This window comes from Mycosarcoma maydis, chromosome 3, assembly GCF_000328475.2.
Source record: "Mycosarcoma maydis chromosome 3, whole genome shotgun sequence".
NCBI classification, from domain to species: domain Eukaryota; kingdom Fungi; phylum Basidiomycota; class Ustilaginomycetes; order Ustilaginales; genus Mycosarcoma; species Mycosarcoma maydis.
This window is the reverse complement of record NC_026480.1, coordinates 1564760-1578749: the sequence shown is the minus strand read 5'-3', so window position 1 is coordinate 1578749 and position 13990 is coordinate 1564760. Positions and strand designations below refer to the sequence as shown.

Sequence of the window (13990 nt, the reverse complement as noted above, 5' to 3'; positions counted from 1 at the left end):
TGCGGATCAGTGTTCCATGATACCCTTCCATTGCCATGTTCGCGCAGTCATTATGCAGCTGAGTCGGTGGTACTGAGTTCGCACGATAGGGTTTGCCATTGCGGATCTGAGTTCCGGGCACTACACGGGTATAAGAAGGAAGACGGCTAGGCAGGTTCAGATTGTTGAGAAGAAACAAGCGTCAAAGCCAGAGGCGACGCTTGAGGCCTTCAATGAGCGGGCCAAAGAGAGGCATCATTGCTTTAGCTTCATCGAGACTGTGGCGAGGAAAGCAAACCGAGCGCTCAAGCGGTCAGCAAACGGGTTACAGTCGCGGCCTCTTCTCTGGGCTGCATCGACGTACCTTTGAATGGTCTTGTGCATCACGAAAGGCGATGATGGGTGTTCACCTTGCTCTGCGTCGGGATCAAAGGCGCCAGCATCCATGCAGCAGTTGCATAAGAGCTCGACAATAATCTTGACCTTTTGCTGTGACGACATGCAGCCGTCTTCCGTATCATCATCCGTGTCCTCAGAAGAAGTGATCTTGGCGACTCGCGACCTGGATCGACGACGTTTGACCGTGTGATCGAGATGTCGCGAGCGAAACGTCGCCGGTTTGGCACTGGAAAGAGTGGTCAGATCATCAATCTCGTCAGAAATGGCGCGGAACGCCAAGATGCATTGAGCGGATTCAGAAACGTGAGCAGAGGCGGCCGTGGTAGTTGTGACGTTCTTGATGGAAGCCGTCGTGTTGCTTCGCGAAATCGATTTGAGATACGTCACCACAAAGCCCCAATTGTCTTCTGGATGCGAGGACTCTTGGGGTGAGGTAACATAAAGTCCTGGATCGTCCGCATTGAGAGGAAGAATCACAATCATTAGCCATCACTAAGGGTAAAATTACCAACAGAAACGCATCTATTGCCCAACTCACCTTCCTGGATGCCAACAATATCGCCGTTGAGCAGCTTTGTAAACTCGTTGAGCTTTTCACTGCCAAAGTCGTAGCTACAAACGTAGAGAGCTTTGGCCGTAAGAAGTACAACCTTCTCTTCCAATTTGAGCGCTTGAACTGTGTTTGCCTTTAAGGGCGAGCAAAGTGTCCAACCGCCAATCAGGCCTTCCGACTCGGGCACCACTTCTCGACGACAGCTTTCAATGGCCGAAGCACGAATGCGGGCTAGACGGATCGAGTCAGATGGATCGCGGCTATTGAGATCGTCATAGTAACGTTCAAGGCCAGACAGGCCGATGGAGCCGTAAGTGAAATCAAGCACGGTTTGGCGGAAAAAGTCGGTAACGGCTCCTTGAACCATCCGGTAGACAGAATTAGTGGCATCATTAATCATGCCAAAAAAGCTCCTCTTGCCGGTCCTTGTAAAGTCCACTTTGAGTGCATCTGTGTTCGAGTAGCAATGCGAGATGGCGTTGGCGTTATTGGCCCACATATCGTTGAAGGCATCATCGAGTGCCTTTTCAGTTAATACAAATTTGGGCGTTGGAACTTGTTTGACTTCAGACGAGACATCCGTGCTGGCCTCGTCGCCAGTTGGTTGTGAAGCAGCGGCAGCACTGGACGGAGCAACTGCCGATGCGATCTTTTCTTGCTTTGTCGCTGGCGGCGAAGTATCTGCTTCCGACATTACTGGCGTGGGACGCAAGACCTGGAAGTCAACGCCGTTGATGGCTGAGCACGGCAATTGCAATGGCGATCAGGGCACAGATGATGGTGAGTAGAGCAGAGAGCGAGCTGCCTGCAAATCAATCACGAATGGGCGCTTAACCACGAACGAAAACGTCACATGCACAACGCGCCCCTAAACGTGAAACGCTTCCTCAACTCCACATGCGCAATTCCGTTTCGTATTTGTGATTGAAAGAATCACGAATATATTTGACTGGCGTGTCGATAAGGATTCGTGACAAGTTAGGTTATCCAGGCTCCAAGCTTTTGCAAAGATCGCAACGAACAGCCTCACCTCGTCCGCAGTCATTGCATGGTCGTACTTTCTCGCATTAGGACGGACAGCCTGCCTTACTCTCAGAAGGGACGAGAGATTTCAGTCCGCAGCGTCGCAAAGCTTTGTCATGAAAACATCTGAAATTCGGGTAGATCGTGATCAGGTAGACGTTGTGAGCACCAAACCCTCCTGAGTCGCATATTGGCATGTACTTTGACATAAGAGATGCTGTGGAAGTTGCCAAACAGCGTTGCATTTTGGGTCCTCATTGTTTCTGTGCACTTGGCCAGAGAAGCGTCAGACAGGTGCCTGGCGAGCCGGTTGAGCGGAAGCGTGAGCACCTGCCAGGTCGTAAGCGATGTTTCGTCGTGGTCCCGACCAAAAGCCATGGAGAGTGGAAGATGCAGCACAGCAACTGTTCGGCCGCCGAATTTGGTCCCCTGTTCCACTGATGCACTGGCTTTGTTAGTGAGCGCAAGGTAAAGCCGCGGTTCAGTCTGAAAGCTGCTTACTCGTATCGCTCCCAGTTGCCCTTCGTCATCCTTGACCCCGACTTCGAACGCGAACGGCCTTGATCTACCAAGAGTCTTGAATTGGAAGGAGATCTGGCCAACAAGGATGCCCAGCTCATCTTTGTCATCCGGTGGGGACTGGATGAAAGTTTTACGGATGGCTGGAGACTGGATATGCAGCACCGGTTCAGAGCTGTTGCCCTTGCATGTCACTTCGGACCGCAGCACGAAGCTTTGATCTGTTGTTCCAGAGTCGTATGGTGCTATCTCGTTGGTTGCATCGTTGAGCAGACGAATGCCGGAGTCTTCAAGTAGGTCAGCATCTTGATGCGACGTCCAAAGCGCCAATGCGTCAGAGGAGGTGGATGAAAAGAGACTTAGTGAGTCCGGCTGCACGACATGTCCGAAAAGCGATTGTGCAGCCTGGCTTGGTGCCATGGGCACTTTCAGCGAGGAGAAGGACAATCTGAGAAAAGGCGAGAGGATAGAGGTCGATGAAGAGACGAAGCTGTTTCTCCAGCCAGGCGGAAAAGTCCGCAGCTGGGTGTGGAGGCGAGTTTCTTTCGGTTTTCGGTTTTCGGTTTTCGGCTTTCGGTTCTGGGTTCTGTGGTGATAACCTTGTTTGTACTCGCTACGCCGGCTGACGTGGTGCCGATTTGGAACCGAAAAGTTCTCTCCTCTGACTTGTTGCATCTGATCACCACCTACCACATCGCTGCACGACCGTCACCTCTGATCACCACTTCAGCATGGATCAGCTTAGCGCACTGCTTTTCGGATCATCTGACCCATCTTTGTTGACGTCAGCGCTGCAGAGGTTTGCGCAATCGATCTACAGAAACCCACTCAACCTCATCCTCTTGCTGGCAATTGTCTATGTTGCCTTTCCTCTCGTTCGTCCTTCCTCTCCTAAGTCTTCTCGCTGGACACCGACTGTCGCCGAAGCACGCTCACACCTTGCTGCGCCTTCGGATCGGTACACTTACCTTCCACCCAATCACCCCGACACGGTGGAATGGACAAAGTACACACCGCGAACATTGGCCATTTATGACGGTACCGGCACTACCGACCAGGACGGATCACGCATCTTGCTCGCCATCAACCGGAAGGTGTTCGATGTCACCAAGGGAAAGAACTTCTACGGCCCTGGGGGTCCTTATGGCAATTTTGCCGGTAGAGATGCAAGCAGAGGCATGGCCAAACAAAGCTTTGATTTGGAAATGCTGACGCCCCTGGATAAGCCTATTGACAAACTCGAAGATTTGACTGCTAGCGAAGTGTAAGTGGATCTGCACGCAACAAGTCGCAAAACCTAAATTCTGACTGTACTGACAACAAACACCCGGCATCCTCGCCTTCGGTTGCAACAGCAAAAACATGAAAGAGTGGGAAGGGCACTTCACAGGCAAGTACGGCATCGTCGGTGAGCTCATCGACGAGACCGAAGCATAAGCTGCGTACCGTTGTTTCCCAGTCGCAATGTCAAGAAATATCACGTAGTAGACTTCCTCCGTTGCAGGGTCCTGCTTGCAAAAGCTGTACGAAGGGTTATAAGGTCATCGAGATCCGGTGCCCCAGAAACGATCTCCGATTGAGCCGCAGCCAGGAGTGATGGCAAACACAACCCGGCTGCCTTTCGCCGGCGAATGCGTCAGACTTGGCTGTCTTTGCGTCTGGTGCCTGGCTCCTCTGTTAGCAGCAAATTTGCCATCAACGCTGGTCAGTGGTGGCGATGCTAACAAATGCAGATTGTCGCGATGGTTAAGGCCCGGCGAGAGATCGTCTTCGTCTACAGGTGCATTGTCGTCGTAATGTATAGGCTCGCCGCGATCGTGCTTACTTGTATTGCTGTGGTTGGATGACGATGTCTGCCACGGGATGCGGAGCTTTTGCAGTCCTGGGTCGACACCAGCGACAACGATGCGCACGCGTGGGAAGGCTCGGTTCAGGGCATGAATACCGCCCTGTGAGCTGGCCAATAGCGTCAAAAAGATAATTTGCTCTTCGGGCACCGAGTGGTCCAACAGGACCCGAATTGCCATGAAAGCCGCAGCACCCGTTCCAATCTGCGCATCGAGCAAAAACACCCACGACTTTTCTGCGGTCTCTCGTCGGCGGATGAAAGAGGGCAGCGATACATCGTACAAATGCGGCTCGCCATCTTCCTCGTTGGACTGGATGAGCAGGCTTCCCAGCGACATAGCGGGAAAAGCTCGGCGCAGGGAAGGCTCGAGCACAGCTCCAGAGCGAAGGACCGAGACCGAACATAGGCTACTGACGTTGAGCTCGTGTCCAATGTGTTTGCGTCCACCATGGATGGCGATCTCCTTTTCTCGATACGGCAGCAGTGTTGTTGCCAGCTCGACAACGAGGGTTCCGACGCGTTTGCAGGCAAAGGTGAACTCGCCGGTGGGTGTAGATCGATCGTGCAGTATAGTGAGCAGAGATTGTAATTGCGGAGTCTGAGCGAGCAAGATGACATTGGGAGGCAGTCCTGTCCCATCAGCTGCTGAATTGCTCGAAACACCTCGAACAAGCTGAGATGACGACATGCCAAATGACTCGCTGCGATTCAATATGGGCTTCATATGCGTCAAGCTGGCACGGCGCTCGTGTGGGGAGCCCAGACCGTCATATGGGCTCATGACAGCTAGTACGTTCTTGTCGTTGGCTGTGGGCGCCGGAACTTGCGTTGCGGGGGTCTTGTAAAACTCGGCGCGCAGCTTTCTTGATCGGTTTCGCAGCTGCTTCTCCATATGCTGACTAATGACCTCGATGGCAACCTCGTTGTGCGAACCGGGTACAATCATGTCTGCGTGCCGAGCAGTAGCCGAGACGAAGGTGTCAAACGCGGGCTTGACGAAGCGCAAGTACTGATCAAGCACCGAGTTGACCGACCTTGCCCTCTCAACAATGTCCCTTTTGATCCTTCTCGCCAGCATCAGATCCGAGTCCGCCTGAACATAGACTTTGAGGTCGAGCAACTGGCGAATCTCGGGATCGTGCAGAACAAAAATGCCCTCAACGATGAGGACGGCTGGGCCGTAGAGGTAGTTTGTTTCCGAAGTTCTTTGATGCTGTACGAAGCTGTACACTGGGATCTCGACGGCCTTGCTTTGACGCAAATCTCTGATGCATTTCTTGAGAATATCGTAATCGAAAGCATCCGGGTGGTCGAAATCATACTGTTCTTGAAATGCTAGCTTGGATTCTTCGGGCGAAAGCGACTTGTAGTAGGCGTCTTGACTGACGATAGCAACCCACGGAACATTAGGCAATTTCTTGAGAATCTCTCTGGCTACCGAAGTCTTTCCGCTAGCAGATCCGCCTGCAATACCTACCACATACGCCGGTACGGGTTCTCCTACCGAGTTGTACCAAGGCGCACGACCCGCATCGGCAAGAACGATGGTTTTGGAACGTGTGGCTGCGATAGTGTTGGAGAGCGTCGCATTTCCGGTCGGCGTCGCTGATCCCAGCGATGCTGTTGAAGATACGAGCGGCGTCACAGGTGCAGATTCAGTTGCGGTTAAAGCAGCTGCAGCGGCAGCAGCGAGTACGCCATGCGTCGAGCCCTCCGAACGCTTTCCCGAAGGAGTGACAGGCTCAAGAATGGGTGTCCCGTCGCCCGAAGGCCTCTGCACAATCTTCCCGGCCTGCATCACGGCTCGTTTTCCTGGTGAAGAAGACGAGGAAACTTTGTCGGGATGAATCGTGAATGGTCGAAAGAGGTGACAACGTTGTTTCGGTGTTGCTCGAAGCTTGCAAGCAATTCACTCATGATTCACGATTGTGCAGCAAGCACGCACGAAAAAAAACAAAAACAAAAACAAAAACAAAAACAAAAACAAAAAACAAAAAACAAATAAAGAAGGTTCGTACGCCGACTCCACACAAAACAGAAAGCACCGTTCACGAACGGGCCATGATTTACTCCTGACTGCTTTCTAGCCCTCGATAGGCGAGAGGGGATAGAAGGTTGGACTCAGCGTCTGGTCGGTCTTTCAAAGTGAACCTGCTCACGACAGTCTTTGCAAACTCATACGACCACTGTCACTCCAGCCCGAGTTTGAGCTCTCAACGTCATCAGACACTCGGAAGGGCCGAGAGTCTGGGATCGGATGTCCGTTGACGATGCCAAAACCGCACTCGCTCATAGAGCGGACATTTCCGAAGATGTCGGTAGCAGTGCCGACAGCGATGTCTTAGCGCCGTACTTTGCTCTGCCTCAGCCTCGACTATTGCTCGACGTGCGACCCGAGCTAGCATTTCATCGGGCCCATATTGTCGGCTCATACAACGTAACACCCATCTCAAAGCTCAGGTCTCAATACAGCTACCTGCCGCCACGCAACACGCCTTTTGTCGTGCTTGCCGAACTTTCTCAGTATAGCGAAACGGTGGAAGCATTTGCTCAGACTCCGTCAGTGATTCCTATCTACCTCGCACCTGATGAATTGGACGCTGATCCGACTGTGTCAGGAAACGTAATATCTGAGAAACGCTTCGTCGCTTGCGCGCAGCGCTTAGGCGTACTGCGCAAGTCGCTCTCGCATCAGTCGCGCCTCGCAGGAGGTCACTGTTCTGATTCCACTAGCGCCAATCGAGACGACATACCAGAACTGCTCTTCCGCCCATCAAATGCTGTACGTAGGACAGTCCTCTCTCTCGAGTCGCGCTACCGCCATCAAGATAAGGCTCTAAGGGTGCTCGATCTAGGCTGTGGCGCAGCACGCGATCTTGCATGGATCTTGCACGGCTCACGCACTCGTACCCCAACGCCCTCGTGGACGGGCGTTGGTGTCGATAATTGGAAAGCAGCTCTTCTTCGAGCTGAGCAGCTTATGAACGACCTTTGGCTCAACCATGATGACACTTCTCTTCCGCTGGTATCGCCATGCTGCGAGAAGCTGATGTGGGCGAAATGCGCCGATGACGGCATCTTAGAGCCGCTCGTTGGGACTGGCAAGGGCAAGTCAATACGAACAGCTGAAAACCATGTACAGCTTTGGGAACAATATCGACAGCTTGGCCTTTCGCCTCTACTTTCCTCTGCGCGCGATCAACAAGTGACGAACAGCTCCGACGACGAAACAGCGAAGTTCGACTTGGTCCTCTGCATTCGGTTTCACCCACGAGCCCTGCTACCTCATGTGTCACGACTTGTCCGCGCTGGAGGCATGGTCTTGCTCAGCCACTTTGCCACGCTGTCTGAGGCGCAACTCGCTGCAGCCAGTCAAGTCGATCCAACAGCGATAACAGATTACGACTCACCGCCGCACCAAGGTCGCATCCAGCCTGGCGAGATCGAAAGCCTGGTCCAGTCTTGGAATCAATCAGAACGACCTGGTTATACTTGGATCATCGACAGCGATGTACTCGAGCCAATCGAAGACGGAAGGATCATCAGAAGTGTAGGTCTCTGCAGAGTTTCTGTGTAGAACAGCTAGAGATTGTTTACCGTCGCTGTCGCCGATTATGCAACTCGTGATTGTAAGCTATTGTCCCGTACGCGTGACCCTGACGGATTCACTGAGTTTCAGCGCCAGGAAGGATCGTCCATGCTTGTAACTATCGTATACGGCTCGAGAAGATGCGACATGAGCCAGTCGCCGTTTGGCAGGTCGTTGTTGTCGGCTAGAGGAGAACAAACAGAAGGAACAGAAGGAACAGATCCCCAAGATCAGTATCGCCCTTTCAGCCCTGAATGTGAATAGCAAAGCACCTACCTCTCCAGATGGCCTCTTGTTCGTCCCTGGCTACCCCCGTCCTCACGTGTCTTGCCACCAACCTTCGTCTTGCTTCCTGTGTCGGTAGCTGGAACACAAGTCTGTTATCGAACTCTCTTGCCGCCCTTGCCCACTCTCCCACATCACAGTTGCAATACAGACCTTCGAACACTATCACTCGATGTGTTGGCAGCACGGCAATATCGTCTTCGAGCGGATCCTTTCTGGCGTGATCGAAACTTGGCGCTGTGTGGGTGACGGATGTTTCGGTTTTGACCAGCGTCACAAAATCGGCAAAGCGTTTCGAGTCAAATGTCCATTCTGCGCCTCTTCGATCGAATGCTTCCTGCGAGTTCGGAAAGGTGGACAACGTCGAGCGCGAATAATGCCATCCGTCCATGCCTATACAGATGGCTATGTCGGTCGATTGTGTGCACCGTGATCTCGCGTTGAGTGAGGCGACAAGCTTGACTGCGAGGCTCGACTTGCCTGAGCCTGGGATTCCAGAGACACCCACCAGCAGCCGTCTGGATGGGACGAGTCTGTCATGACATTGTGCCTGAGTTCAGTAGAAGCTACTTGAAAGACAAAAGCCAAGACGGTATAGCAACTCACTCTGGCACTTTTGCGAGCAGATTCTCTACCAGCTGATCGACTTGGTCCTGCATCACTCCGGTCACTTTCTCCTGTCCTGTTGTCCAGAAGAGACATTGATTGCGAATGAACATGGAGGATGGTGGTATTCGGTTGTTATCACTCACACAATTTATGTGAAGATGCAACATCGCATGGCTCGCATTCACGATCCACGATCATCTTGCATCTCACATGACGCGATGCCGGCCAATTCATAGCTACAAAAATGACCAAAAAAAAAAGAGAAAAGAAAATAGGGACAAAATACTTTCTACAGTCAAGAGTCACAAGAAACACTTGAATCATGAAATTTGACCATACGTCAAGCAAGGCAAACAGCACGACGTGGAGTTAGTGTCGACTAGGTCAAGCAAGCGATTGCCAGAAAATGAAGGATCATGGATAGAGGCCCAGCAAAGGGGTTCCACTAGATCAAGATCACTAGAAGCACAAAAGTGCGCACAATGTGTTTGGACCAACGGGGTTACATTCAAGAGATTGTCAATGCTTGCCTGACGGAGGTGAAACGTGATGCCCCATGCACTTCCCGCGATGTCACGAAGGATGATTCACCACCCGCCAGCCTTAGATCTCAGTATCAATCGCTGGTTGGGAAGCTACTTTGAGTTTCAAGCACCGTGCGACCAAATATTTGTCCCGCCGCCATAAACACGCGCCCGAAACATGTCGAGACCAAAAGTAGAAGCAATCGAGGCTGCGCTCAGGGTCACTCGATGTCTCCACCAGACCAAAGACCAAGGCCACTGAACCCTGTTGGCCGCTCAAAGCGTTGTAACCGCCGCAGTCACGAGTCAAGCAAACGCTTCGCAATCTCGGGGAGCAACGCACACACTCAACCAGTCATTGTCCACGAACCCTGCATTGGCTCCTTCAATCCATATCCATCTCGACCCGGGTATATAGGAGTGCGAATTTCGAATCGTGACGCTATGTTAACATGCTTTGGCACCGGCTCATGTGGCTTTCAAGCACACCAGGCCAGATTTTCAGAGCACTGCGGTGAGCTCGCTACGAAAGACATGTCCACTTGGATTTACTCACTTACCATTGGCTGAAACTGCGAGGATCAAATTGAATGCTTCATCGCGGTTGGGCAGATTGGCGAGCAAGAGCGGCGCCTGTCCGTTGTTGCGGACAATCTTGAGACCCAGTGAGCTCCAAACCATCAAGCGAATGCTCTTGGTCTTGACTATCGACTCGATTGCGTCGATGGGTGTGCGTCCCCTCTTTTGCGAGGGAGAATGAAGCGGTGTAAAGTAGAGATACTTGGTGTTGACATGCAATCGACCAGGCAGACCCTTGTACTGGCAGAAGAAGCTGCCTAGCTTGCGCGGCTTGAGCGTAGCATCGTTGGTCGTCTCGACATAGTCGGTGCTGGCCCTCGATGGGTCTTCGATCTGATCATAGGCGATACCTTCTTCACGTCGGTCGGGTCGAGGCTTGAGTTTGTATCTGCTCGCCCGCGACTGCACAGCGCGTCTGACATCTGCGGCGCTCGTCATTCGGCCAGCAAATCGATCGACGTCTAAATGACGTTTGCGCAGCAGCTGCACTGCAAATTGCGCATCGGTCGGCGCTCCAAATGTGGCCCACCACAGCGGCGATAGAGCCTTGCGGTGCGAGGGAAAATAGCTCTGCAGCGGCAGCAGACAGAAGAAAGTGATCCCGAGGAAGAAGAAAATCGCCTTGGAGACATACTGTGCGGGCGCAAACGTGACAAACAGGTTGAGAACCCCAAACAGCATCAACGTACGCCGACTGGCTCCTGGATTACGCCACAAGATGAGGTTCTTGACCTTTTCGTGAAAGTCGGCGACGAGTCCCATGGCTTCCTGCGTCGGCGCGCCAAATGTGACGACCCATCGTCTGTAGATGTTGAGAATATCGAGTCGACTGCGACGACGAAGCTTTTCCGAGAGCGTGTTGGCAGCCTTTCCCCGCGCCATCCGCATCTTGACCTTTTCGTGAAGGTAGCTTTCGGAAGGCGGGAAGTACTTGAACCTCATGATGTAGAACATGATCATGAGGATGAAAGCAGTGGGAATCATATTGGTATACCACAAAACAAAGTAGATCATGGCGGCAGCCGCAGTTGTCTTGGGATCTTCCCAGCGATACAGCCGACGGATACGGAAGGCAAGCTGTTCCCAGAAGGGAGCGATGGTGTAGAGGCGCTCAAGGTGCGAGCGAATCAGACCCTCACGATAACCTCTGTCGGGATGATGATCGATCTCTTCGGGGGCCAGCCGCTCCACTAATGCAAGGATGTAGGCAATGCAAAAGGCGACGCCGTCCACCCCTTCGTCCTCTGCATTGACGCGAAGCTCGCCGAGTTCAGAATCTGCCTCTAACCGGGTGGCATCGCCGGACGAGGGTACGATAAGGTCCCAGTCTTCATTGTTGGCGTCGTTCTGGTCCAAAGACCATTTGCTGTTATCCGAAGCATTCCTTTTGGATGTCTTACCTTGTGACTTCATTCTGGACAGCGTAGATTTTTTGACATCGTGATCAACGTCATCGGACGTGCAGTCCGGCTCGAGTCCATCATCGGCATGCTTCGATCGACAAAGGGGCGCCAGGTCAGTCTGGCTTTGATCAGGGACAGTGCCGGGCTTGAGAGGATCATCAGAAAGATGGTGAAGACCTCGGTCCACTCTGCTGAGCATAGACGGCAGCTTGTTGTTCGGGCTGGTGGCAACGCTGTCATCGGGTAAGACTCGAAAATCGGACCACTTTGGCATTCTGTACTTTTGCATACCCGAAGCTCGAGTGACGGTAACCTCTCTGGTGTGACGAGCGAAATTTTGCAAGAAAGTTTCGAGTTCAATATCTTCGAGCTCCAACAGGGGCTGACTGAGCGCCTTGGCGGCACCTCCCGAGTAGGCACTATGGCCGCTGTGTGCATCCTTGTTGTCGCTGAGTGAGTGTTCCTTTTCGCGAACGGCTTGAAGCGTGTCAAAGTCGATACCAGCGGACATGTCGCCATTGGCATTGTAGCGTAAGCTGTCGTAGCCATTCGCCTCGCAGATCAGATGTGCGATAGTGTCGTCTGAGGCATCTGATTCGTAATCGTGCGGACCGGCGTCGTCAAACAGATCGTCTAGCTTGTCGCCAAGGGGTGCAAAGAGATCCTTGGGTTGATCCAGGGGTGTCACAGTACGTCTAGCTTGTTCACCAGACAGATGGGCAGAAGCTTCTCGATCGCGCATGAAGCGTGCTTCGAGTTCAGTTTCCTCAGCCTCGTACAGCCCTCCTGGTAGATGTCGGGTGGAGCCGCTTCGGAATCTATCGAGATTAGAAGGCTGTTCAGAGACATAGCGTGCTGTCTCTTCAGAGACCCGCTGATAATCGTGCTCATCTACGTCAGGGTCCTGTTGCACCTTTTTGGGTTTTCCACCGAAGCGTCTTATACTGCGAAGCCCATCAATGCTGCCAAAGGATGTTCGCTTGGCCTTGGCACGTTTTCGCTGTTCCTGGGCCAGAGCCTTTCGAAGTTGATTTGCTTCGACTTCGGCAACATCGTCGCTGCCAATGGCAGGTCGAGCCGGTGTATGAGACCCACTTGGAGCTTGAGAGTGGGAGCTGCTGTGTGGATCACCTTTTTCGTCCGAGGGTGTCTGTTTGAACTTGGACAACAACTTGGATCCGATTGACTTTCTCTTTTGAGGACTGTCGGAAGCGGCATCGATTTGGCTCTCATGGCGATTACTCGATGATACAATTATAGGATGCATCATTGACGAGAGCTGAGGCTTGGATTGGGCGCCAGACGAAGTGGCTTCCGCCTTGGTTTTGATGTGAGGATGCTGTGGAATAGTGTTGAGATCATGCTCGCGATCGTCAAACGGGCTCGACTGTGATAGAGTAGCAACATCGACATCAACGCTGTATGGCTCTGAAGAGCCGGGAATGTGAGCCGGCTTCATCGTGGGTTGGTAGACTGAATGTCGAGCTTGGCGGACGAACTGTAAAGCGCTGCCCCGGTCAAGCTGATCTGTGCTCGAAGACGGAGAGGCTGCCCTGATTGTCTGGCTACGACATAGTGTCCAGTGATTGCGAAGACCGATGCCTGTCAGTTGCCGATTCCTCTGTACGGGGGAGCGCCAATGGTAGTGGACGGAGAGAAGTGCAAGTGAGGAGCGTGAGGTTGAGGAACGTCCTCAACGCCTTGGTCGTACACGATCTGCACCCCGCTCCAAGTCAATCACGAATGATCCACTTTGCAGAAGCAGCCAGCTCAGGTTGAACCTGACTTAGTTACCCAATAACTATTGTGAATCGTGAACCATGAATCACGAATGCTTTGCGCGGCCTTTGCTAGACCTGGTAATGAAATATATTCACGATTTTTTAACTTAGTTGTGAGTATCGAAATACACTTCCCCGCACTTCGAAACAAGTCGTGAGTCGCCGTAGGGTTAGTGCTTTGTGCTTTGTGCTTTGTGCTTTGTGCGATTCGTGATTCGTGATTCGTGATTCGTGATTCACGATTTTGAACGTGGAAACTCGAAACCATACCAGCAGTTTCGACAGTTTAACAACACCTGAAAATCTGCGTGGTGCAGTCGCGAGTCACGAGATGAAGATTACAACCCAAGTCCGATTCGCGATTGGTTGTCTAGAACTCCTTTTGGAACAGTGGTTAAGCTTCAAATCACGAGTGGTGCACGGTGTGGTGCACGATGAACGGTGCACGATGAGCCGATGCTGTTGGACTTAGGGGTGTAAGGTCAGCCCTCATGGTTCACAATCATGAATAGCGATTCGTGCATTCACGCTTGGCTCGTGTCGAAAATGGCTTTTTTGTGACACCAACGTCTGTCGACACTTACGGAATGACCCACAGTTCTTCAGGATACTTGGTTTAGAGTGAGCAGCATGCCTCAAGGGGGAGGCAAGCTGCGCGGGCTGCACATGTGTTCAATCACTTGACCCCACCACAAAAGTTGCTCTTGATCGTTGCCCATCTTATTCCGCGCCGTAACACTCTTGAGAGACTCATCGAACCTCTTGGTAATTTGGAGCAGCTCACAGGACAAGTTAAGCGGAGAGACTGATGCTCGTTGTCTCTAGATCATTGCCAAGCTTTTCATTGCTTTACTGGTCGGACCGCAACCTTGACGTCGTACTCGTCGAAGCAGTGCCA

At 52.4% G+C, this 13990-nt stretch overlaps 7 protein-coding genes across 7 annotated transcripts; 2 read left to right on the top strand and 5 right to left on the bottom strand.

Annotated features, from left to right (window-relative positions):
* Positions 1 to 181: 181 nt before the first annotated feature.
* On the bottom strand, positions 182 to 1625 carry UMAG_02017 (uncharacterized protein; the record flags this gene model as incomplete). The annotated part of the gene is made up of 3 exons (XM_011389624.1): positions 182 to 260; positions 347 to 824; positions 917 to 1625. The coding sequence occupies 3 exons, from the start codon at positions 1623 to 1625 to the stop codon at positions 182 to 184; spliced, it is 1266 nt and encodes a 421-aa protein (XP_011387926.1).
* Positions 1626 to 2068: 443 nt separating this feature from the next.
* UMAG_11390 (uncharacterized protein) lies at positions 2069 to 2893 on the bottom strand (the record flags this gene model as incomplete). Its single annotated transcript, XM_011389745.1, has 1 exon — positions 2069 to 2893. One exon carries the CDS (start codon positions 2891 to 2893, stop codon positions 2069 to 2071), a length of 825 nt encoding a protein of 274 aa, XP_011388047.1.
* A 311-nt stretch (positions 2894 to 3204) lies between these two features.
* On the top strand, positions 3205 to 3910 carry UMAG_02016 (uncharacterized protein; the record flags this gene model as incomplete). Its single annotated transcript, XM_011389623.1, has 2 exons — positions 3205 to 3737; positions 3829 to 3910. The coding sequence occupies 2 exons, from the start codon at positions 3205 to 3207 to the stop codon at positions 3908 to 3910; spliced, it is 615 nt and encodes a 204-aa protein (XP_011387925.1).
* A 104-nt stretch (positions 3911 to 4014) lies between these two features.
* UMAG_02015 (uridine kinase URK1) lies at positions 4015 to 6120 on the bottom strand (the record flags this gene model as incomplete). Its single annotated transcript, XM_011389622.1, has 1 exon — positions 4015 to 6120. One exon carries the CDS (start codon positions 6118 to 6120, stop codon positions 4015 to 4017), a length of 2106 nt encoding a protein of 701 aa, XP_011387924.1.
* Positions 6121 to 6579: 459 nt separating this feature from the next.
* Positions 6580 to 7899, top strand: UMAG_02014 (uncharacterized protein; the record flags this gene model as incomplete). Its single annotated transcript, XM_011389621.1, has 1 exon — positions 6580 to 7899. One exon carries the CDS (start codon positions 6580 to 6582, stop codon positions 7897 to 7899), a length of 1320 nt encoding a protein of 439 aa, XP_011387923.1.
* A 98-nt stretch (positions 7900 to 7997) lies between these two features.
* UMAG_11388 (uncharacterized protein) lies at positions 7998 to 8855 on the bottom strand (the record flags this gene model as incomplete). Its single annotated transcript, XM_011389744.1, has 3 exons — positions 7998 to 8095; positions 8188 to 8714; positions 8803 to 8855. 3 exons carry the CDS (start codon positions 8853 to 8855, stop codon positions 7998 to 8000), a joined length of 678 nt encoding a protein of 225 aa, XP_011388046.1.
* Positions 8856 to 9881: 1026 nt separating this feature from the next.
* Positions 9882 to 12770, bottom strand: UMAG_02012 (uncharacterized protein; the record flags this gene model as incomplete). Its single annotated transcript, XM_011389620.1, has 1 exon — positions 9882 to 12770. One exon carries the CDS (start codon positions 12768 to 12770, stop codon positions 9882 to 9884), a length of 2889 nt encoding a protein of 962 aa, XP_011387922.1.
* Between the last annotated feature and the right edge of the window lie 1220 nt (positions 12771 to 13990).